The sequence below is a fragment of the Ptychodera flava genome, chromosome 13 (genome assembly GCF_041260155.1).
Source record: "Ptychodera flava strain L36383 chromosome 13, AS_Pfla_20210202, whole genome shotgun sequence".
Taxonomy (NCBI): domain Eukaryota; kingdom Metazoa; phylum Hemichordata; class Enteropneusta; family Ptychoderidae; genus Ptychodera; species Ptychodera flava.
In genome coordinates, this window is record NC_091940.1 from 41,089,529 (window position 1) to 41,115,482 (window position 25,954).

General features: G+C 36.9%; 1 protein-coding gene across 3 annotated transcripts in view; it reads right to left on the minus strand.

Moving 5' to 3' along the window:
- LOC139148466 (uncharacterized) overlaps window positions 1–25,954 on the minus strand; it is a 35,547-nt gene that overhangs the window by 9,406 nt on the left and 187 nt on the right. The window contains exons 1-7 of one of the 3 annotated variants that reach the window (XM_070719927.1): window positions 7,817–8,223; window positions 6,119–6,234; window positions 5,771–5,866; window positions 4,488–4,697; window positions 4,023–4,160; window positions 1,200–1,260; window positions 533–600 (exon numbers count right to left, since the gene is read on the minus strand). In XM_070719927.1, the coding sequence (XP_070576028.1) occupies window positions 533–600; window positions 1,200–1,260; window positions 4,023–4,160; window positions 4,488–4,697; window positions 5,771–5,866; window positions 6,119–6,217 (672 nt within the window). In that variant the 5' untranslated portion in view covers window positions 6,218–6,234; window positions 7,817–8,223. Of the gene's footprint in view, window positions 1–532; window positions 601–1,199; window positions 1,261–4,022; window positions 4,161–4,487; window positions 4,698–5,770; window positions 5,867–6,118; window positions 6,235–7,816; window positions 8,242–25,954 lie in introns of those variants that run through there. The other 2 variants (XM_070719928.1, XM_070719929.1) reach the window with 2 other exon arrangements.

Sequence of the window (25,954 nt, forward strand, 5' to 3'; positions counted from 1 at the left end):
TTTAAGTAAATTGACCCTCCTACTAAAACTTTGGCAAAATGCCATTTACCGGTATTTATAATTGACCATTAACTTTCGGTTGTTCCTTTTTTAAGCTGAGGCATATTATCATCACTATCTTCTTGTTCATTGATGTTGTTATCTGTTTTATCAGTTATCTGCTAAGATAAGATCTGGTTTTAAACAAAGCGCATTGCATTTTTATGCTTTCACGTACTATCCTGTTCATAGGAAACTCTACAGTACAAATTCCTGGCAATTCCCTCACTCTGTAAGCAGCATGTCTGCTCTTTTACAACATTTTAAAACTCTTTGTGGGAGACAATATGAAAATCCTTTGATATTTTCTTTTGATTGCCCATATCCATGTGCACTGTTAAAACTTTCATTGATTCAAAGGAACTGTTCATGTGCTATTATAACTTGGTATAGACTGATGGATCTGACACTTTCATTGATTCAAAGGAACTGTTCATGTGCTATTATAACTTGGTATAGACTGATGGATCTGACCCTATCATAAGGTCCTTACCTGTTTCAAAGGCACTTCCCAAAACTTGTCACATGTTAGAGATGAACACAAAGATTCTCGGACAACTCCTGCAACAAAATGTAAATTCTTTGTGTTAAGTTCTACATTTGCTGAATAGGACACTGGCCCTTTTGATTCAATTCTCCTTGGTTATTTCCAATGATTTAGTTTGATTTCTTCATACAGCTACATCAGACCAAGGCTGATTTCAATCAATGCAATGAAACTACACAGGAAATAACAGAGATGTTAAGGGTGGCAAAGTCAGCCTCTGGTCTTGCTATCAGATTACTCATCACAGAAAGAGGCAGCTGAACTTGAATGCAAGTTTCAAAGACTATTTAGATTGTACGAAGCACACCCAGTAGTTTGGCCATATCAAATGTTTTAGTCCGAAACATGTGTTTGTTTTTTCCAGTAAAAGATGTACAATACCAGAGTTTTCTGAACTATTGACATGAGTGAGGATCAATAGATACAAATCTTTGGATACAAACTACCTTGGTTTTCTAGTGGAGCCCCTAGCCATATACTCTGCCCCCGAAACTAACCATGACTATGGTACTCCCTGGTTTACTAGAGATTCACACAGAATTCCATCTTTGTCTGCAAGTCTTCACTCTTGCCAAAAGTTTAAACATGATTTGCATAATTGTTGGCATCTTACTTTGAAAATCATATCTCTCTGTTCCGATTAGACTAAGAGGGGCACACACTTTGACCATTGTCTGCAAAGAAGATACAATAATCATTGATGAAATCAAATTGTTATTGCACACAAGAAACGCATTTAATGTTAAATTTGGGGAAGAACAGATTCAACTGATACAAATATTCAATGTGAAAATGATTAGTTGGATCTGCTTGTAATGTTTTGCATCTCTGAACAGTGACTCACATTACTATGATAGTGTTTTAATTCCATTTTGATGTGCATACTATTCCAAGGATTTCGTTTCATTCATAGTCTGGTTCCCTGACCCATTTCCCGGTAGAGGGCGTGGGGAAATATAGGGTCAGGTACCGGGTAGCCATCTTGAACAGAATTTTGTTCAAGATGGCGGAGGTTAGTCACCTGACAGAACATGCTACAACAAATATGGCTGCTACCATGAAAACGCCGGTCAAAATTCGACTGGATCAGAATTATGTTCGAACACTGGTATCCGAACCAAAAACATTGGCACACGAGACGGGAAACATAAACTGAAAGGATTAATCCAAAAGTATGGGGAAATAGAGGTGATTGAAGGCTGGCTGTGATATCGCAGCAGTACTTGTTGCGTGTATCGAACGCGCTAGGGTCATTGAGGTCATCGCCGTCTGTGGCGTGACCCGATCGAATGACCCGAGCACGTTCGATACACGCCACAAGTACTGCTGCGATATCACAGCTAATTGAAAGCAAACTTTGTTGGAACTGTGAACGACGATTGATTTCGATGGATAGAATGGTGTCCGAATTTCGTGAAAAATGCCAGGCATCATGTCGACGTTCTAAAAGTATTAAGAGGTGTGCTAAATCACAGTGGCTAAATCATGGAGGTAGAAAGTCTTTCATTCTACCTCCACGGCTTTGTGGTACAAACAAGAAGTAAGTGAGCGAACCCAAGAAAGATGAGAAAAAGTTACAAGTGTTACTTTCATCCAATCACAGCTTGTTTTATTTTAACCCAATAGCGTCCATGTTTACATTAGCCGGTACCTGACCCTATATTTCCCCACGCCCTCTACCGGGGAATGGGTCAGGGAACCAGACTATTCCAAGGATTTCGTTTCATTCATAGACAGCTTTGATGTTACAGATACATGTATAAGCATTATTATCCCATTGGCATGTGACCATGTGACCCTTGATACAGACTCCTCAAGGAACAGTAGTTGCAACCTTTTATTAAATTTTCATTATAATTGTTCAATAGAACAAATACATTTTCTACTACAACAAGACAAAAGTAAAAGAGGAATAAGCATCAAAAGCTCCAGTGAATGAAGTTTAAATCCTTCAAAATACTCAAAAATAACTGAAATTTGTTGATGTGGTATCAATGTCAGGGGTACCTAAGAAAGTGTAGCTTTTAAATGAAAACGACAGCTTTGACACCGTGCCGGATAGCTTGGGTAGGGAAATGATAGTTGCTGGAATGGAATCCGTAAGTTTGGTCATCGAAAACGATAGCTTTGAACATATTTTTTTTGTTAATGGCGTAAAACAAGATGGCTGAAAGCAAAAGCAGTGGTAGCAGCGGTAAATATTTTACTCGTTTTCTCAACAAAATAACCAAAGTCTGTTGTGTAAGATGCCGCATTCAGTGAGGTTCAGGTTCGGTTGCGCTTCTGTAAAGTTTCTGCACCCATGTTACAAAACTTGCAGAGAAATCACCGTTCCCGTTTTCAAACTGAACAGGCTATCAGGACGTCCTATTCTAATACATGTACAGGGATTAGAATGTATATGATAGTGTAAAGACGTATTCGTTAGTGTTGGCAATGTCTGTTTTCCAGAGTTAAGACTTACCAAGATCTCAAAGTTAGCTTCAGATAAGATGAATAGTTATCTTCTCTACCTTCCATGTATGCACGAGCACTCTTTTCATACACTATCACATACACAATCCATGTACATGTATTAGAATAGGACGTCCTAATAACCTGTCCAGTTTGAAAACGGGAACGGAGATTTCTCTGCAAGTTTTGTAAAATGGGGGCAGAAACTTTACAGAAGTGAAATCAAACCCGAACCTCACTGAAGGCAGCATCTTACACAACACAATTTGGTGATTTCTTGTCGAAAACGGGTAAAATATTTACCGCCGCTACCACTGCCTTTGCTGTCAGCCATCTTGTTTTATACCCTCAACATCAAAATATGTTCAAAGCTATCGTTTCAGATGACCAAACTTACGGATTCCATTTAGCAACTATCGTTTCCCTACCCAAGCTATGCTGCACGGTGTCATAGCTATCGCTTTCATTCAAAAGCTACACTTTCTTAGGTACCCCTGAATGTTTTCATTTGATGTTATTTGACATGTTAATGTAAAAATTACGTATATCAGTATCTCATATCTTTTTATTATTTATACATTGAAGAGATTGCAGCTGCAAATTTTGATGATTTTTTTTCATTATTAGTATTTGTGTTTGGTTTATCAATGGCAAGTCACCTTGTTCTGTTCCTCAAAGCATGTTACAACACCTAATATTTAGCTCACCAATATACCGGTATCATCTATATGTGTAGAATGTTTTCATTGAATTCTAGAGTGGACCAGAATTCACTTATCAACAATAGCAATGCAATTAACATAGTGTACAGGCTGAGTTGACAAGCTGAACACTGTGTATCTTGACATGTTTTTGGATGTAGAACAAGAAAATATAGTTGACATTAACAACATACAGTGGTAAATAATGAAAAAATCATCAAAAATAGAGTTACTGGTCAGTTTTTGGTGATATCACTATTTCAATGAGTTTGACAACTCACCTCACACTTTTCTTTGAGTACTGCAACGTCTGATTCTTTACAAAGTGCTTTGTCCCAATAACCAGGTTTTCTAGCTCCTGATACGATGTCACATCTCAGATAATCACAGTAGTCTGCTAAACACACTGCATTGGGTCCCTTCAAAGATTACCATGTTTTTAACAAAGAAATCAAAGGACACTGCTCATCATGATAAATGTATAAACATGCCAACTGTGATTACAGACTGGTTTGTAATTGTGCATTAAATGGAATTTCAAAATTCATTTGTGTACAATGATACTCCTCAGTCTGCTTGACAAACTCATGCAAAATTGTAGCCTAACAATGATTTCATATTCTTATTATGGCAAATGATATTGACTTGAACATCCCAGGTTTCACTCAGAGCCAGACTGATAACTACATAGACAGACAGACAGACAGATACACAGGCAGACAGATAGGCACACACATAACACTAACCTGAAGGACTTGATCTGAATGTCTGTTATCAAAATGTACATCCAGTGTCTGCTCTGTCATGAAGGCCTTGCCGCAATAATGACAACTCCATTTACTGATGGTCTCCTGGCTTTTGTGATTTTCATTACCAAGATACATATCTCTGGCTGGCAGTAAGGGGCATGACACTGGCACATCAACAGCGCCCTCAATATAATGTTTATAGAAATGCTGAAAGAAAGACATGATGATAATGAGCAGTTACAGTGGCATCAACTACAAGTATTATAGCAGAGACACAAATATAGAAAGTGGAAAGCAGGATAATTAGTCTTTGGTGGAGGAATATGTAATTACAAATGAAAATTAACATTAAATTTTTTCACCTCAAATTTATTGTTGGAGACAGTAAAATGGTTATCAAAATTTAGTTGTAAAGGGTGAGACTTAATGTTTGCAGTATAGGATGGTTCTCTTGAGGCATGAAAGTAAAATCAAGTACGGTATTTTCACACCCTTTCCATGTCTGGGAAACACAGATCAGGGTTATGAAACTGAGTCTATGCACGCTGCTCTATTTCAATGATATCACAGAAATACTAGTAAAAAAAGCTTTGACCATATGTAGTGTGTTTTATTTCAAACACAAATATCATAGAGTGTTATTTATTGAATTTGTGAAACCAAGATAGGAAGACTCAGGAAATTGATTTTGACACTGCAATTATAATTACAATGTAATTGATGCAAATGAAGTGATAATCACGACGCAAACAGAAGTAGTCGGTTACAGAGTTGATGAGACAAGAACAGAAATCAGAAAGAGATTTACCAGTAAAAGAAAACATTATAAAGAACAACATATGTGAAAGCTACAAGTATAAAAGGGCATAATTTTATGTTGCAGTGTACCGGTACACTTACCAACAAAAGTATAACAACGATGCAAGTTATTGTCATCAAATGATTTCAAGTCCAATTTTTAATTAATTATGCTATTGCAGGTTAAACAAATTGTTTAAACTTGGGCAGTCTGCTCTGTATTGTTGACTCTTCACAAACGTTTGTGAAAGTCTCATTTAACATAGTCTAGACTCTACACTTCACTTGTGGCCTTCGCCACACTCTGTCTAGCTGCATGAGCAGTGATCAAGCAGATTCAAGTTACAGTTGTAAATTGTTGACTCTTCGCAAACATTTGTGAAAGTCTCATATCACAATACAGAACAGTTGAGCACAACCCTTGTAAAATTCATGTTTTTCACCAAACGACTTAGCACCCATCACCTACAAACTCTGCTTACCTCCTCTAAAATTTGACGTGCTGTGCGTGAGTGCTGTCGGGAACAACTGTAACCATGACAACTGATGATCAGCATCAAGAAAAGAGTAAATGTATCCTGCAATGAAACATGAGTGATACTTCATAATCTTTGGAAATTATCAAATCTACATGATTTATTTTATGATTAGTTTTTATAGCTACTTTTATAATTATTAGTATTGTATTATTTTACCAAACTGTATCTACAGATGATAGAGCAGTGTAATAAAGTTATTATACATGATAAATGTTGATAGATATATCTGAATATGAGATGATAGCTTAGCTGTGAGTGTATGGCATTGACAATAGTGACATCCATAATTACCCAACATGGCTTGCAAGGAACAACAATTCCTATATCGCTGAAGTACCAGTAAATCTCTCCATAAGTCAACACAGTCTCAAGTACACTGCAACCAACCATTGGGATTTGCTACCAGACTCATTGAAAAAAATCGACAACAGAACCACCTTAGAGCTGCAATTGAAATAAAATCTTTTTCCTGCTTGATCTGTTTATTTAGTCTGTTCTGTCGTCTTACTTTTCCCCTGTCTGATTTATATCTATTTTTTTTATTTGTACTTAAATTTTAATTTAACTTTAATTTTACTTTAATAATAATAATGCAAATGCATCGCATTTCATGTAGAGCTTCCTTTTAGGGCCACAAGCTTGACCAGTTTCTTAAGAACTATTTTTGTGACTCCAGCCAGAAATATTTTTTTTTAAAGTTCGAATAGCATATTAGAGTATGAATGTTTGCTGTTTCTGGCAAATAAATTATTATTATTATTATTTTGTTATTATAAATATATCCTGGCAGCAGATAGTACACACCAATAGGTCAAACCCAGAATTGGAATGGACCATGGTACAAACAAACTGACGTGTGCAAATGTGCATAGACGTTCGTGTATTTCCATACGCGTTTGTGCACATGTGGGTTTGTTTGTACTGCTATAAACACATGATCTTTTGGGTGTACTGAGTCTGTAGAACATATAGCATCCTTTTTATTCCAGAGTAGAACCACTGACCAAAGATCTGTCAGCTACACACTTTGTAACAACACATGGTTGACTTACAACTGCTAGGTAATTGTGTAGGGACTGTGGTAACATACACATACATGTATCTCAATACATTTCACAGAACCCAAGCTGTTTGTAAATCATTTTGTTTTTTGTAATCGAGTTATAAATCATGTTAAAATTGTACTGGTAGTATTCAAGCTGTTGATGTGACCTTAGCTCTGATGGGCAGGGCTGTGTGTTACTGGCTATAGGTCTCCCACCACGGACCCATAGCAAGTAACACACAGCCCTGCCATGTAGAGCTCAACTGACCTGTGCTTGTACAAAGTCTCTCCATCATTGTGGATTGTAATTCACAATGTTATTGTTGATACTATTTTATCTTGTCCTGACTGGGTTAATTTTTGGGGATTGATTTGTCTACAATGGCATTATAACCTATATATTGCACACAGTGTGTTGTGTTTAAAAGTAAGGGATGGATTTGAAGAAAACATTGTTCTGTAAATAATATAATGAAAATATATAAATACAAGACACATGCCAAGATTTCCTGACGTTGAACCAGTGATAGAGGGACCGTGAACCAGTGCATATTTTTGGGTTTGTAGCAAGTGTCTAAATGTGATCACCAATGCCGACCCATCCTACCCCTGTATGGCATAAAGTGCATCAAGAGCAGAATGAATCTGAAATAAACCAAGAACTAACCCAGTGATTTTTATATTATCACTGACTTTGGGGAAACCACACAAATATTCCAAAAGCCTATGATATTGCTATACAATGAGTGGCAACAAAGCTTTCTACGAAGTTAGCCAACGTTCATCGTTTAAAATACAGAGGCAGCCCTAACGATAGTTTTAAGAACAGGCACACGACTCAATGCAAGCACACCGTGACTGATGCAACCAGTATTATATTATGCCATGGCTAGCATTGAGTCGAATGCCTGTGGTTTTGAAGTAAGAGCACCGGAAAATCTTACCCTGGCCCTAGTTACTGCTTTACCGTTGCTATGGAAATCATACATGCCAAATCGAGTCATATCACTCAGAATGACTGTTCTGTTTTACTCTAAAAACAAAACAAGTCGACGTAGTTTGGTCCTCTCAGTGGCCAGCTGGCAAGTTTGGAACCGTCTCACCAGATACAGCGTCCGGGCGTGCATACACACAATACTGGTGAAACGCTCGTCGCCTGTGTATTGTTGAGGATCTCATCGGAGGTAACTGAGATTGTTGGTGTTCATGAACGGAATTATTTAACGTATACTAAAGCGCACATTGTGTCAGATCGCAATACAGCAAACACTTCTGGGTTCTCGACTTATCACAACACTGCAACAACGACAAAACCGGAAACATGTATGTCAGCTATCATAGGTCAACACTGGGTCAGCTGCATTATGTTGTCAAATCTGGTGAGGGCGCTCTGTCTCGCGGAAAGTCTCCCTCATCACAGGCACCGCCGTAAGGTTGTTACCCTTTCTACTACACTAAAAGCCGCTCAATTACGGCGGTGCCTGTGGGTCCGACGAGAAGGATAAACTCATGCGACGGGGAGATGGCGTAGGAAATTTTATAATGGAGACGGCAGCAAGGGAGAAGTTGAAAGAGGATGGTTTAAAGTTTAATCCATCGGAAAATTTAGGCGAAAGTTTCAGTCTTTTAATACTTTCGAAGTGTACACTGTCGTAAGGGTGATCGAGCCACTAATTTTTTTACCAACAATTTTCGTTATTTTTCTCCAACAGTAAGACTGATATGTGAGGATGAGATTACGACAAAAAAAACCGACGTGTCACCAGATTAATTTGGCAGCTAGAAGGATTTGAAATACACCCACTTTATTCCATTCGAATGACAGAAATTATGAATGTCCCGTAAGTGTTGCCCAACCCGATATATTTACTTTCAGTTCCTTTCTTGAAATGCTGCACTTGTTTTATTTACATGTGAACCACATCGAATAATAAATGAAAGTTTTAGCTATTTTCCACTGAAAACGTACATAAGAATTTAAATTATCATTTCTCAGTCCTTCAAAGACAACAGTTAAAGCTGTTGCAACAATTAAATGTTATGGCCACGCCTTATCCATACTTTGTAGAATTATTTAGATTTCAAATCAAACAATTTTGTTGATTTTTACATAAATTATTGTTCAGATATTGCACATTATATGCATAAAAATGGGGTCACCAGCCTATTACATATATATGTATAATCAATGTCAAAGGTCTTAAGGTCACGTGACATTTTGAAAAAAAAATTGTATTGCTAATTAATCCCTATATGCCAAAAATCAGACCTCTAGCTTTATTCGCTTGCCTAGAATTAGATGTGTGCATAATTAATGAGGTAAAGCGTGTGTTGTCATAAGGTCTCCCACCCTACTAAATATAAAGGACATAGCACTTGTGGTCACGTATTTATCAACATAAACGTATATTTCAGGTCAAAGGTCATCGAGGTCACATGACATTTGGTCAAAAATTTCTATCCTATAGTTATCCCTATATACCAAAAATCAGACATCCAGCTCTATGGGCTTGCTCAGAATTAGATTCACGCATAATTAATGAGGTACAGTATGAAGCATCATAAGGTCTCCCATCGATCATACCATATATGAAGGGTGTACCACTTGTGGTTACTGAGTTATGGACAAATATGTATATTTGAGGTCAAAGGTCACCGAGGTCACGTGATATTTTGAAAAAAAGTTGCATTGCTAAGTTATCCCTATATACCAAAAATCAGACCTCTAGCTCTATTGACTCGCTCAAAATTAGATATGTGCATAATTAATAAGGTACAATATGTGGCGTCACAAGCTGTCCCATCATACCATACATGAAGGGTGTAGCACTTGTGGTTACTGAGTTGTGGACAAATATGTATATTTGAGGTCAAAGGTAATCGAGGTCACATGACATTTTGTCAAAAAAATTGTATTGCTAAGTTATTTTCTATATACCAAAAATCAGACCTCTAGCTTTATTGGCTCGCTCAAAATTAGATATGCGCATAATTAATGAGGTACAATATGTGGCGTCATAAGCTGTCCCATCATACCATACATGAAGGGTGTAGCACTTGTGGTTTAATGAGTTAGGCTGCGTTCACAAAAAACGGTTAGGGGGCTGGAGGAATTCAGGGGGGGATTTGAAAATTTTGGGGGTAGTGGAGGGGGGGACTTGAAAATTTTGCTCTACCTGTAGGGGGGGGGGACTTGAAAATTTTTGGGTCCCTTTTGTATTTTACATTTTCCAATTCCAAGTTTTTGTAGGTAATTCAATGAAAATTGAATATCATTTTTTTATGTCATCAAAATGTTGTAATGTTAGTACAAATTTAACAAAATCTAGAACCATTTTGTCACATTTCATGACTTTTATCTCGAAAAAATCTAAAAGTGTGATTTGTCGTAAAAAAACAAACTTGAGCCTCGTAACAGGGCAGAAGCTGCAACTGTTAATGATTTCTGCAATATTTCTATGCAATATAACAACTACAGTTTCTTGCTATCTCCCTACAGCATGCTCAAACACACAATATTTAGTTTGTCGACAAAGCCTGTATATATAAATATAAATATGTATTTGGTGATAATTTAATTGGAGTCCAGACTGACAGTCAGTTGTCAGTGATACAAATGCATGGTACACATACATAGGCTGTGATAGCAAGCTGAATACGCCATGGACAATTCAACATGCTGTAGGAAGTAGAACAAGAACGCAGTTGTAAAACTGAACAAAAATATTGCCAAAATTATCAAGTTTATACAGCCTACGGGTAGTGTCACTACCAGATACTACCCTGCTACTGCAGTGTCACTGTCACTGCATACCTGAACAGTGACAGAGACAGCTCTGATGTACATGGTAGTTGAAGAAGGGTTTGGGTCAAATGACACTCATGACAGTGAAACTCACTTATACACAAGATCAGGCCAGAGAGCAACACATGGAAGAAAACATATAAATGTTTGAATTCTGGCATATGAGAATAATCAAATATTAAAAAAAAAAGATGGGGTCACCAAGCTTGATTTTCTAAATTTTCACACTCTTATTATAAAATGATACAGAAGTAAAACTTTGAATAGTGAAGACTCGAAGAAAAAATATGTGACCAAATGGAATTATTTATTTTTTAACCAAATTTGCAATTATCACACCCAAAATTTCAGATATTAAAACATTTATTTGATGGAATATTTTAACTTTCCGGTATTGTCAATTTTGAGTAGCATCTAATTCATATAGGTCTTGTAGTTTTGAAATAATTTTTGGTAGGTCACTGTGCAATACGGCAATTAGCCAGAATTCACAATTTTCCTACTCTCTCATGATTGCATTTTGTGTGCTCTTCAACAGGAGCAATTGACCTGACCAGAGTTGGATTAACTCAAGTTGGCTTTTAAGACCAAAAATTCACTGATGCATTTAAAGAACTTGCCTTGGGAATATGACTATACAAAGTGCTAATACAGGTAGTGTTGAACACCTGTGAGCAGAACGGCGCAATACATGTTTATTTTTTCTGCGCTCACATCCTTTACAAATATGCAGGCCTGTGATAGTTGGGGGGGGGACTTGAAAAATTTTGACCATATAGAGGGGGGGCATTTGAAAATTTTTTAGGGTACTCAGGGGGGGGATCTGAAAAAAAAAAAGATTTCAATCGAGATTCCTCCAGCCCCCCCCCTAATCGTTATTTGTTAACGCAGCCTTATGGACAAATATGTATATTTTAGGTCAAAGGTCACCGAGGTCACGTGACATTTTGAAAAAAAAATAGAATTGCTAAGTTATCCCTATATACCAAAAATCAGACCTCTAGCTCAATTGGCTCGCTCAAAATTAGATATGTGCATAATTAATGAGGTACAATATGTGGCGTCATAAGCTGTCCCATCATACCATATATGAAGGGTGTAGCACTTGTGGTTACTGAGTTATGGACAAATATGTATATTTGAGGTCAAAGGTCACCGAGGTCACGTGACATTTTGTCAAAATATCTGAGATATCTGCGTGAACGGATGGACTCACGGATGGACTCACGGACGGACATGACCCAATCTATAAGCCCCCTGGACTTCATCCGTGGGAACTAAAAACTTTGTCACTGCATCCTTTTTGCAATATGAATACGATGAGAAACTAAATTTTATTAGTCCCCACGGACACCGTCCGGGGGGACTTATAGGTTTGGTCGTGTCCGTGCGTGTGTGCGTGCGTGCGTGCGTCCGTCTGTGCGTGCGTCCGTCCGTTCACGCAGATATCTCAGAGATGCCGGAAGCGATTTCATTCAAACTTGGTACAAGGATTGCTTCATATGTCATACAGATGCACGTTGATTTGTTTTGTGATACGATCCAATATGGCTGCCAGGCGGCCATTTTATTACGATTTTTTCATGTACAGAGCCATAATTCAGGCATGTTTCAACTGATTTTATTCAAAGTTGGTACAAGGACATTGACCTATGTCATAGCTATGCACGTCAATTCTTTTTGTGATACGATCCAATATGGCCGCCGTGCGGCCATTTTGTTACGATTTTTCATGTACAGAGCCATAACTCAGGCATATCTCAACCGATTATATTCAAACTTGGTACAAGGACATTGACCTATGTCATACATATGCACATCAATTTGTTTTGTGATACGATCCAATATGGCCGCCAGGCGGCCATTTTATTACGATTTTTTCATGTACAGAGCCATAACTCAGGCATGTTTCTACAGATTTTATTCAAAGTTGGTACAAGGACATTGACCAATGTCATAGCTATGCACATCAATTTTTTTGTGATACGATCCAATATGGCCGCCGTGCGGCCATTTTGTTACGATTTTTTCATGTACAGAGCCATAACTCAGGCATTTCTCAACCGATTTTATTCAAAGTTGGTACAAGGACATCGACCTATGTCATACACATGCACATTGATTTGTTTTGTGATACGATCCAATATGGCCGCCGTGTGGCCATTTTATTACGTTTTTTCATGTCCAGAACCATAACTCAGACATGTATCAAGCAAATTTATTCAAAGTTGGTACAAGGAGATTGACCAATGTCATCCATATGCATGTTAATTTGTTTTGTGATACGATCCATATGCTGCTGTGCGGCCATTTTGTTATTTTCTCATGTACAAAGCCATAACTCAGGCATATTTCAACAATTTTAATCAAAGTTGGTACAAGGACATTGACCTATCGTATGTCATACATATGCACATTGATTTGTTTTGTGATTCGATCCATTATGGCCACCATGTGGCCATTTTATTACGATTTTGTCATGTCCTGAACTACAACTCAGACATGTATCAAGCGAATTTATTCAAAAGTATTTTTATCACAGACCTAATGAAGAGGACTCTATCCTCTCTGAGGACCTGTAATCAAAGCACCCATTAACAAGTGGGGACTGTGTCATCAACGATGACTTGTTTTTCTTGGCCTTATACATGGGAGTCTATGTATTGGCTTATACATGGGAATCTATGGACTGCCTTATACATGGGAGTCTATGGAGACTGCCTTTTACATGGGAGTCTATGGATGTGAAAACTAAAAAGTCCTCTAACACGGCCAAATTTGATCGCATTGTGAAACAAATCGACGTGCATCTGTATGGGGTAGGGTACTATCCTTGTGCAAAGTTTGAAAGAAATTGACCAGGGCATGTCTGAGATATCTGCGTGAACGGACGGACGGACGCACGGACATGACCAAACCTATAAGTCCCCCTGGACGGTGTCCATGGGGACTAAAAAGTACAGAGAGGATTTGCATGGTACCCAAATATGAAAGTACCGGTATGAAATGACTGGTTTGTCTTATATATATGATTTAAATAATTCTAGGTTTGGTGCAAACAGTGATTTGTCTTGGCATGAGGTAGAAGAATATTCAGGGGCTATGCAAAATTAGTCATTGCATTGGATTGCATACATGTAGAAATGTCAGAAAACAAACTCGGAATATTGTCAATTTCATAACACTTTCACAAATGATCCACTGAAAGGTACTTTTAATATTGAAAAATATATATAAAAATACCATGTTACTGTGTTTGATTTTTAAAGAGAATCATAATTGTATGTTTTTCTTTTAAAAATCACTGACACAAAAGTGGTGACTCAGCATTTTTTCACCATTCTTATTAAATTAAATAATTTGGCATCTTTGTTGTTGGATAAGTAACTTCATACATGATATTTATATCAGAAATACTACATGCAGACGATACTTAAAAATTGAGTTATGAAATAACAATAATTTTTATCCATCATGGCTATTGTTTCCTTTGAACAGGTCAAATTTACAATAAAGTGATGTAAATGAATGTAAAGAATGTAAATTATCTCAAAAAGTAGGTTTGGAACAGCTACATGCTGAAACAATGTGATTTCTAGAAAATGACAGTGTTCTTGGTATTGGGTAATCCCCACACTTTAAAAGTCTGTACCTGCCACAGTCAAACATTTAACAAGTTTTTCAATTCATTTCCACCTATGGGAGAGTACTTCTGAAAAAAGTGAGACAACTTGTCTAGATAGTGAACACACCCTGCTTTGTATATTATTAGAACATTATTTCGTCCTCTGAGTACTTGTCACTGGTATGTAATGTTAAAAACAACTTGGAAACATTAACAACCAAAGTATTTGATATAGACAACTGATTAAACATCTGGGACAAAGTAACAGTCAAAATAATCAAGAAAGGGGCTATAAAATGGATCATTTATAGTGGACATAACAATAGTATTCATGTTCAATAATAAACTTTTCTTAAGAAATTTACAACCTGATTTGTTCATTGCTAGCCTCTCCAAAAGTGTGCCAATGGCAGTCCCCGCAAAACATGCTTTATTATATATACAGTTCTGCTCTCAAACTTTATCAAACTTATCAAAACATGAACATCCAATTGCACTAGTATCCATGGAGACTGAACCAAAAATACATCGTTGGCTGTTCTTTTCAATGCATACCACGTCATGCATGTCACCAAAGCTGAATGACAGGCGATATTTTGTCATTTCTGAGGGAGTATTATGAGAAGCAACAGCAAATTCATAGTTCGCTACACTGTGCGCTTGGGACACCCTAATATATAGGACATCTTTGCTTGCCGTGTATTGTGACTTTTAAAGGGCAGACAATGGCTTGGATCGCACAGTCGAGAGAAAACCCTGTCTATCTATCTATCTATCTATCTATCTATCTATCTATCTATCTATCTATCTATATATATATATATATATATATATATATATATATATATATATAATATATATATATGAACTGTCTCTTTACTATCATTGCTGAACTGTCATCTGTGAAATCGCGTTCTGCCAATTCCGAACCGGATAACATCAGTAAGGATGACCTGCCATCGAAATTTCTTGAATATTTCGAATCGAAGATATCAAAGCTCCGTAACGGGCTGTCTGCGCAAATTGACCAGTGTGATCATACCAGACTACCATCCCACATACTAATTAAATTCACTCCTGTTACAGTCGACAACGTTAAGGGCCTCATCAAGAATGCTCCATCAAAGTCGTGCGAACTTGATGTCTTGCCGACAAAGTTACTCAAGAACTGTATGGACGTTGTAACACCTTTCCTTACACATCTTTACAACAGCTCCCTATCGTCAGGTATAGTTCCTAGCCATTTCAAGACAGCTATTATCCGACCACTGTTGAAAAAACCCAATCTCGATAATAACATACTGAAAAATTATAGACCTGTGTCTAACCTTCCCTTCATATCAAAAATTCTGGAAAGAATTGTAGCCCTGCAATTACGCGATCACCTCACCAAGTTTCGTCTCTTCCCACGTCATCAGAGTGCGTATCGTCCCTATCACAGCACGGAGACAGCCCTGCTTCGTGTACATAACGACATCATGTGTGCGCTAAACAAGAAAATGGACGTTGTTCTCATCATGTTGGATCTGTCGGCTGCGTTTGACACCATAGACCACGAAATCCTACTTCAAAGGCTTGAATCTCGTTTTGGCATTACGGGAACGGCTTTATCTTGGTTCCGCTCTTACCTTGAAAATCGGACACAATCTGTAACAGCTGGGACTGCGTCATCCCCTAGCTCTCATGTGAAATATGGTGTTCCTCAGGGATCGGTGTTGGGACCACTTCTTTTTACGCTCTACATAGCACCTTTAGAGGACATCATCGCGGAACACGGCCTTGAATGCATGATGTACGCGGATGACAGTCAAGTTTATGTCATTTGCAACACGCCGGCTGATGTGCGCTCTTGTCTCGAACATTGCATTGGCAACATTCGGATCTGGATGAAATCAAACATGCTGATATTAAATGACGACAAGACAGAGGTTATCCATTTCTCATCAAGGCTCAAGTCGGACGTGTCGGTGATGGCCAATCTCAGGATTGGCGACTTTGACATCACACCCTCCACCTCTGTGCGGAATCTTGGTGTTAGACTGAACAGTGACGGTTTTATGTCTGACCAAATCAACAAATATGCAGGAACGGATATTATTCTCTATACCGTATCAGCAAGATCCGCAAATTACTTGATAGAAGTACCACCGAGACATTGATCCATGCCTTCGTCACATCCCAACTGGACTACTGCAATAGTCTCTTGTACGGAGTATCAAAAGAACAGCTTTCTCGATTGCAGTCAGTTCAAAATGCTGCTGCACGTCTCGTCACTCAATCACGCAAATTTGACCATATTACACCCGTGTTGATCGACCTGCATTGGCTTCCAATCGAAGCTGGAATCAGATTCAAGGTTCTGTTAATTACTTATAAATTATTTAATGGTATTGCACCCATGTACTTGAGCGACTTAATTGAGTTGTATGTTCCGGCAAGAAACCTCCGGTCCATGGAAAAGCTACGTTTAGTCCCGCCTAAAGGGAAGTATAATAAGTCCTATGGCCATAGGGCCTTTTCTGTTCATGCTCCTTTCCTTTGGAATTCATTGCCATCAGAGATTCGCTCTGCAAAAAATGTTGAATGTTTTAAACGTGCTTTGAAGACTTACCTTTTTACTGAGTTTTATCAACTGTGATTTTTAGCCATTTTGCTCATTTTACGCTGTTTTTACTTCCTTTCCAAATTTCTTTGCGATATTTGTGACTTTTTTATTTTAAAAACTACCTTTGCTCTCATTTTAGTCATGTATTTTGTTTTCTTCAGTCATGTACAGCGCGCTGAGACGTATGTGTAGTGCGCTTTAAAGAAGTTTTTAATAATAATAATAATAATATATAATAATAATAATAATATATAATATATATATATATATATATATATATATATATATATATATATATATATATATATATATATATATATATATAACCCAGGTAGTTAAACTAATTCCCTTAGACCGAGTTTGTCCTCACAACCACACCACTCCACGCAGTATCTGTCTGCTTGCAGTGCATTGTGGGAGATAACGGCAATCAAGGAATTCCATCTGATTACTTAAATGGGATGGAAGATCAAATCATGTGACTTACTTCGTAACCGGGGTTACAAATTCCCCTCAGAAGCTTACACACTCCGGGTGTAAGTGAACTCCTTTGACAGATACTTAGTTACTTTGTTACAATTAGGTTACTTTGCAATCCCACTACTTTCATGTACACTACCCTCGATATACTTCAGTTTTCTTTTTTCTTCTTCGTTTCCTTGCTTTAACATCAAATGGCTTTGGGAACGGACTAGACTAGCATTTGCTATTTTCCGTTTCCATTTACCCTTTATCACAGCACAACTCAGATGTACATTCATAATTGAATTGTAATATTATTATGATTAAGGGTAATAAAGATTATTATTATTATTATTATTATTATTATTATTATTATTATTATTAGATAATCACAACTCATAATGCAAATTCCAAAGCAGAAACCAGAAAAGAAGGTCACTTGACCTACGGAACACCAAGTGAGACAAATGAAAAGCCATACAACTTTCACAAATGGAGGTGTAGATGTTTACATGCCATAAAATGTGCAATAAAGTTCCTATTCCCCTCAGGAATCACGTGTCATGTGTGATCCTTCATGGCAGTTATCTCTTCATCCCAATACTCCCTCCATCTACACTACATAAACTAACAACAATACAAGGCATTTACACATCTGTACCATGAGTGGTATCACCCATCTTGCTGGTGATGTGACGACTGACGACGTGGTTGCATGGTCTTTCCCATTTTTTTTAAACCTCCAGTCCCGAGACATAAATAATTATATAAACAAACTGCAACAAACTGTATGATAATAACTCACTCTTTCAACCCTCCCAGACGAGCCCCATTTATGTAACCCAGGTAGTTAAACTAATTCCCTTAGACCGAGTCTCTGTCCTCACAACCACACCACTCCACGCAGTATCTGTCTGCTTGCAGTGCATTGTGGGAGATAACGGCAATCAAGGAATTCCATCTGATTACTTAACTGTCAGATGGAATGGAAGATCAAATCATGTGAATTACTTCATAACTGGGGTTTATATATATATATATATATATATATATATATATATATATATATATATATATATATATATATATGACGATCGCCTTGAACGTAAGCGCATTCAACAAAAACTTAAAGTAGAAGCACAGTTTACATCAGGAAATGTGTGAGATGCGTGGAAGGGACTGAAGACATTATCTGGTCTGAATAAAACCAAGTCATATTGTGATAATCTGACTTTTTTGGAACAGGTACAAATGGCCAATGAATTAAATCAGTTCTATTGCCGCTTTGATAAGCTCGATTTCAGTAATGAGATTGATAACACCAGATCTGATCTTCAGCAAAAGCTTGGAGATAAGGGTGATTTCGATGTTAGTGAGGAAACGGTCCTATCAGTTCTCAGGAAAATTAAAGTAAAAAAAGCATCAGGCCCTGAGTAGAACTTTAAAATCTTGTGCCCATCAACTTGCCGGGGTCTTCAGTAAATTGTATACCTGGTCTTTAAAAGTTCATTCAATACCCTCTATTTGGCAATTGTCTGTCCTGTTGCTAAAAATCGTAATCCCAGCTGTCTGAACGACTATCGTCCAGTAGCACTTACCCCAATCGTAATGAAGTGTTTTGAGCGCATTGTCCTCAGGTATCTCATGAATTATACAGACCCACATCTTGACCTGTACCAATTTGCATACAGAAGTAACAGGAGTACAGATGATGCCACACTTGCCCTATTACATAACGCCTACAGTCATCTTGATAAACCAGGTTCATTTGTACGCATCTTATTTATTGGCTTTTCTTCTGCATTTAACACCATACAACCTCATCTGATGGCTCAAAAATTGTTAAATCTCGATGTCCACCCAAGACTTATTCTGTGGATCATTGACTTTCTTGTAAACAGACCCCAGACCGTTCGTTATCAGAAAGCAGTCTCTGACTTTCGTTCTACCTTTAGGTGCTCCGCAAGGTACTGTTCTTTCACCTATTCTTTTTACCCTTTATACAAATGACTGCACTGGCAGTGAGTCGACTCCACTTATTAAATATTCTGATAATTCCGCCCTTGAAGACTTGTCTAATTCCGATGATGTATATTCTAGGGAAGTGGCCAAATTTGCATATTGGTGTAAGGCAAATCACCTAGATCTTAATGTTAAAAAGACAAAAGAAATGGTTATAGATTTCAGAAATAACCCTCCAGAAATTCCAAGCCTTTCCATTGATGGTACCAGGGTGGAACGTGTATCCCAATACAAATATCTAGGTACGATTTTAGACGATAAACTTAATTTTAAAGCACACGTTAACTCAATAAATAATAAATGTCAGTCACAAGTATATTGTTTACAGAAACTGCGCTCACTTGGTGTAAGTCTGGATACTTAAAGAAATTTCTATCGCAGCTTTGTAGAATCTGTCCTAACTTTTTCATTTTTAGGTTGATTTGGGGGTTTAAGTGTGAATTGTAAAAATGTTTTAGGCAGAGTTGTTCATGTGTGTAGTAAAGTCGTCGGGTGAAAAGCAAACAACAGGCCTAGGTAAGAAATATTAGCAAAGCGTACGGTCCATATCGTCAGGATGGAATTCTAGATAGCTAAGCTACGAAGTCCCACCTATGAGATGTAAAACACAGATAGTTGATGACAAAATCTAGATTGTCAAGACGCAATTTTGACGATTTTTCCCGTCATACATGCCGTTTCAACATGGCGGCCTAAGATAACGTCGATGCGAAGGCAGCAGTCGTGGTAAGTTTTTACCGTTATTTTTAGTTTTGAAGTGAGAAATCGTAAAAAAATGTATCGCCTTCCGGGTCAAATATCATGGAAAATGCCCTCGTGAAGTATTTTTGTCGAACGTTTGGTATTTTTAGAGAAGATAGATGTTAATTGTGGACTGGACTGTGGGTCTACCAGCAGATCTGTGCGATTTTGCAAATACTAATAGGAAATAGAGCAAACTTTGCATGAGTACCATTTAATAAGCTAGACCCTGCACATACGGTAATCTCAAAGATCAGATGGTAGAAGTCGCATGTTGTATACGACCAAGTCAACGAGTTGAGATCTTAAATTGCACTGCACTGCACCATACCGTGTACCATACTTGTACTGATACGCACGTGGTTTTCTATGGATATCGCACAGATCAGCTTAGCAGACCCACAGCAGTCCGCAATTAACATCTATCTTATCTAAAAATACCAAACGTTCGACAAAAATACTTCACGAGGGCATTTTCCATGATATTTGACCCGGAAGGCGATACATTTTTTCACGATTTCTCACTTCAAAACTAAAAATAACGGTAAAAACTTACCACGACTGCTGCCTTCGCATCGACGTTATCCTAGGCCGCCATGTTGAAACGGCATGTATGACGGGAAAAATCGTCAAAATTGCGTCTTGACAACCTAGATTTTGTCATCAACTATCTGTGTTTTACATCTCATAGGTGGGACTTCGTAGCTTAGCTATCTAGAATTCCATCCTGACGATATGGACCGTACGCTTTGCTAATATTTCTTACCTAGGCCTGAACAAGCCTAAATGAATTATACACCTGTAGGATCAGAAAGAAAGCCAGCACAATAATAGATGACAAGCGTCACATTTTATCTGGATTTTTTGAATTACCTCCATCTGGTCGCCGGTTTCATGTACGAAAGTCGAAAACAAAGAGAACAAAAAACAGTTATATATATATATATATATATATATATATATATATATATATATATATATATATATATCGAAGTATACAGATGTCCTCGTGGGAAATTACAGTGCTCAATGCAAAAGCAGAGCGTTATAAATAAACAGATTACTTCAAGTACAAAGTAATGAAATCTATTACTTAAGTTTCATGCATCTTGCAATCTTCAGATAGAGGATTATCTGAGGATTATCTGAGGATTGCAAGATGCATGAAACTGAAGTAATAGATTTCATTACTTTGTACTTGAAGTAATCTGTTTATATATATATATATATATATATATATATATATATATATATATATATATATATATATATATATATATATATATATATATATATACTGGCCCTGTAAACAATTCTTGAAAATAATTATAACAAACAACATTTGGGGGCCGTAGATTTTCTTCATAACTTACCAGGGGGACCATGGAAAAAATCACCAGGAAAATGGAAAATCCTCCAGCTGACTATACATGATAGTCCATGATGAAACTATGAAATTTTTTTCCCAATTCAAAACTAGGTAAATCTGTACACTTTTGTACACTTTATTATTGGTATTAATGTTCATGATTAGACTCAGAGTGGTTTCATGGTTGTGCAAGAAATTTGATTTTGGAATTTCACCGAAATGTAGATTGATTGTACATAGCAGTCTATGATGAAACTATGAATAATTTTTTTCCAATTCAAAAATAGGTAATGTTTTGCTTTTTTTTTTGGTACGCTCGATTATTGGTATCAATGTTCATGACTAGACTAGAGCGGTTTCAAGTCCATGGTTGTGCAAGAAAGTTGATTTTGGAATTTCACTGAAATATTGATTCACTACACATACCGTAGTAGTCTATGATGAAACTATTTTTTTTCCAATACAAAACTAGGTAAATCTTTGCATTTTTGTACACTTGATTATTGGTATTTTTTGTTCATGATTAGACTAGAGTTGTTTCAAGTCCATGGTTGTGCAAGAAATGTGAGTTTGGAATTTCACTGAAATGTTGATTCACTATACAGGGTAGTCTATGAGAGAACTATGGACAAATTTTCCAATATAAAACTTATAATTATATATTTGCATTTATATTCATTTGATAATTGATATACACTTTTCCATCTGTTGCATATGTTTTTGTCTCTTGTCTTTCGTCAATTTTAACTGTTCAAGGCGTTTAATGTAGGATACCACTGCATCTTCTTTGCTTAATTGTGAAACTTGCGGATAATGTATATGTATTTGAAAGAATCAGTGTATTTTGTTGGTGATTTCCTATTCAGGAAATATCACACAGACAATCAAAGGTTTGGCCATAAAATCAGCTTCTGTCAAAAGTGACCTTCCCCGAAGATAGGTTTATTAAAAAATGACCCTCCCCTTGACAGTTTTCTAAAAAGTGACCCCCCCGATTCCCCCAGCCCACCCCTGCTGTAATTTCTGAAGACTCCCTAATGTCTTTTTTACTTTGTTTGTTTGTGCTTTCCCCAAATTGGAATTTTCTTTTTCCTTCATCCTTTCAATTTTAGGGCTTCTATTTGTTGTCTTTTCAGATATATAGAAACTTTCAAGGTGATGCCATACTTGATCTGTTATTGTAATAAATTTATACAAAGTTGATTTTCATGTTGATGTCATGGATACATGTAATACAGTTGAAGACTTCTAAGGCTATCTGTCAACATCAGGAATGATTCCCACATTTATACAAAACTTATGATTCACTACAGTACAACTCAAAAACATGCCATTTCAATTTGTGTTTTCTTTTTCAATTATAATTTGTAATTGGTTGGCAACTAATATTTTATCAGCAGAATATCCCATAAAGGCTCATTTTCTGTAGTGTTTGTAATTTTTCAGTTCCTAATCCGAGGAAGTGTTCATCGGTGCATGGTATTTCGTTAACTCGGTAACTTGTGCAAGATGTGTTAAAATCGCTACGATAAAAAGGGATATAAAAGCGCTCGTGATCTAGAAGGCATAAGAAACCATGAACCTGAATATCTATGACTTATGACCTGAATGTCAACAACCAAAATGCGCGCGGCAAGATGCTATGGCAAACAAAAATTTATATAAGAAGTTATAGTCCGGGGTCACTTGTCGTAATTTTGGCTTCCGTGTGCATTTCTTGAAGACTCTTGTCAACATATATCATTTTGTTCCTTAATACCTGGACAGTCCAAAAAACATTGTTGGCATTTTTTCTTTCCACTTTGTCAAGGTCAAATTCATTCGTTACTCAGCAAATTCCATTGATTATTAAGCATTGTAGTGCATACAAATTGGCTAAAATCATTGACCAAACTACTTCATAGTACCTTCAGTGGTGAAAGGGAACTTAACAGCTCATAATATATTTAAAATACCTTGTTTGAGGCATTATTGTTTCTGTTTTTTACCATTTTATGTGGATATATATGCAATTGCAAGGATTTGCTTTAGTTGCAGTTGTACATCGTTACCCATGCACTGTGTTAAATAATGACATGGATCAGTTTCTGACATGCACTGCGCTTGACAACTACATCATAGACTTTATTTTATCAATTTCCGTGCATTTCAGCATAAGCCATCCACAGTATTATCAGCTCTGGTAGGTTGTAAAATCCAGACATCTTCGCAGAATTTAACTAGTGTTGACTGGATTACTGTGCAGCTAGCAGTGTACTCTTTGCTTGTGATAAGGGTAAGTCATCCCTTTTCCTCGCATTTCTCTCCAAGCCATGAAAAACGATTTGGATGTTTCCTTAGTAATAATAGCAGGGATAAGAGACTTGTTGCTAAACGTAGGCTACATGTAGAGGCTGTTTATCAAAACTAAGCCTCTGCAATGATAAATATAGGCTATTACCTGTATCTTTTAAAAATCAACTCCAGTACACATAATGTTGTACTAACCAAGACACCCATTGTTAGAACATTGATATAGAGTACGGAAAATGATACATTAACAATAAGTTAATCCTTTATTGAGACACAGGCTTAGTCCACAGGTTATTTAGGGTTAAAGACCAGAAAAGAAGTCTAAGGCAGTGTTAGTAGTTTCTCAGAAACCGTTATCCAAAGGATATTTACTCGATATTTTAATGTCACGGAATAGTCAACATTCAGTGGTTGCGTTTCACATGTAAATATTTCAAATAACTGACATTGCATGCACATAACTTCGTCAAAACTTTCAGTATGGAAAAACATACCATTTGGCAATACGTAAGGAACATGGAATTGTGTGATCGTATTACCTTTATAGCTAAACTTTCTTCAGATTAGAGTTATGGCATTAAAAGTCATTGACCTTTGACAGGAAATGTTAGGGACCGGTCAGTTTCTTCGGCCTGGGGGAGAAGGCGGCGGTGAATTATTTTTGCCGATGTCAACAAGTGGCTGACCTCCCTATTCCAACTTTTGAAAACATGGTGACCCCCCCCCCCCTTGTGCACGACAAAGGTAAAATAAAAGGTGGTTGTCATGTTAGTTGTCAGATAGGACCTTAAAAGCGTCAATTCTAAAGTTTGAATACAGTATTTTGAATGATCTGTCAATGTATTCCACACTTTTTATGCATAACCACATATCAAGAACTGTTATAAGACAAATGTAAAATTTGTGAAATTTTAGTGCATGCATATTGCTTTCTATAACTGAATTCTCATAGAGGAAACAGAAAAGTATCAGGAAATTGTCATGCTATTCATATGAACTGCAAATTTCATAATGATTAGTACACTTTGCAAAACTGACTTTCAATTTAAAGACATCAAGATATTTCTGACATATCTCTGATATATTAAATTACTGCGCCCTAAGGGCGCGCCGAAAAATGTTAAACATCCAGATATCTCTGATATATGTATGTGATATATGAAAGTCATGCGGATGAAAGACGTGATGAAAAATATGTTAACGTTTTGATATTTTTAAAGTAACGCGCCTGAAGGGCGCGCCGAAAATCTTTAAACATAAAGATATCTCTGATATATATGTCTTATATATTTAAGTTTCGCGCTTGTGGGGGAGCTCTCAAAAATATGTCTTATTACTATTAAAGTTACGCGCCCGAAGCGCACTCCGAAAATGCAACTCAATGATGAATTTTGTGGCTGGCACGATGCATTTTAGGCAAGTATGAGCCCGTGTCGACCCCCCTAATTGGCATTTCAAAAACACGAAGACCCCCTTTACCACCAAGTCAAAAACAGGGTGACCCTCTGAATCCGTCGCCCCCCAAGGCCAAAGAATTTGACCGGTCCCTTAGACATGTGATTTCCTGAAACTCTTGTATAAGTTTTATCAATCTGAAATCGTATACAAGATAATCAATGTGATGTTTAAGATATGGAAAATCAATGTTATATTTAAAATATGGAAAAATTAGAAAGAAATTTCATACTGCCCTTAATTGACCTTTGGTAAAGTAGTTCTATATATTCGTAATGCAATACCTTTTTCTTTCAACAAACCTAAATGTTAATGGTTGTAAGGAATAATCCACAACAAAATGTATGTTTCCAAAATTATTTTGTTGCAAACTGGGCATAAAAATCTTTTTATAGCTAAGAATAACTGATTTTTGTTGATTTTAAGAAAATGACCTTGAAATGACCTTCATAGTTGTCAGAAAAAATGCCAACGATGTTTTTTGAAAATCTTGGCCGTTAAGTAAATCGATGAGCTAGGTTTGCAAAAATTCTTCACTCAAAATACACGGAATGACAATTGACCCCGGACTATTACCAAATATTATAAAAGACACAAGCTACAGTACATGTAAACTGATGTAAAACTTGGGAGTTCATTTTACAGTGATTTTAACATTCTCTTACTTTAACACTTCTCATTCCATTGGGTATAGTCGGGAATATTC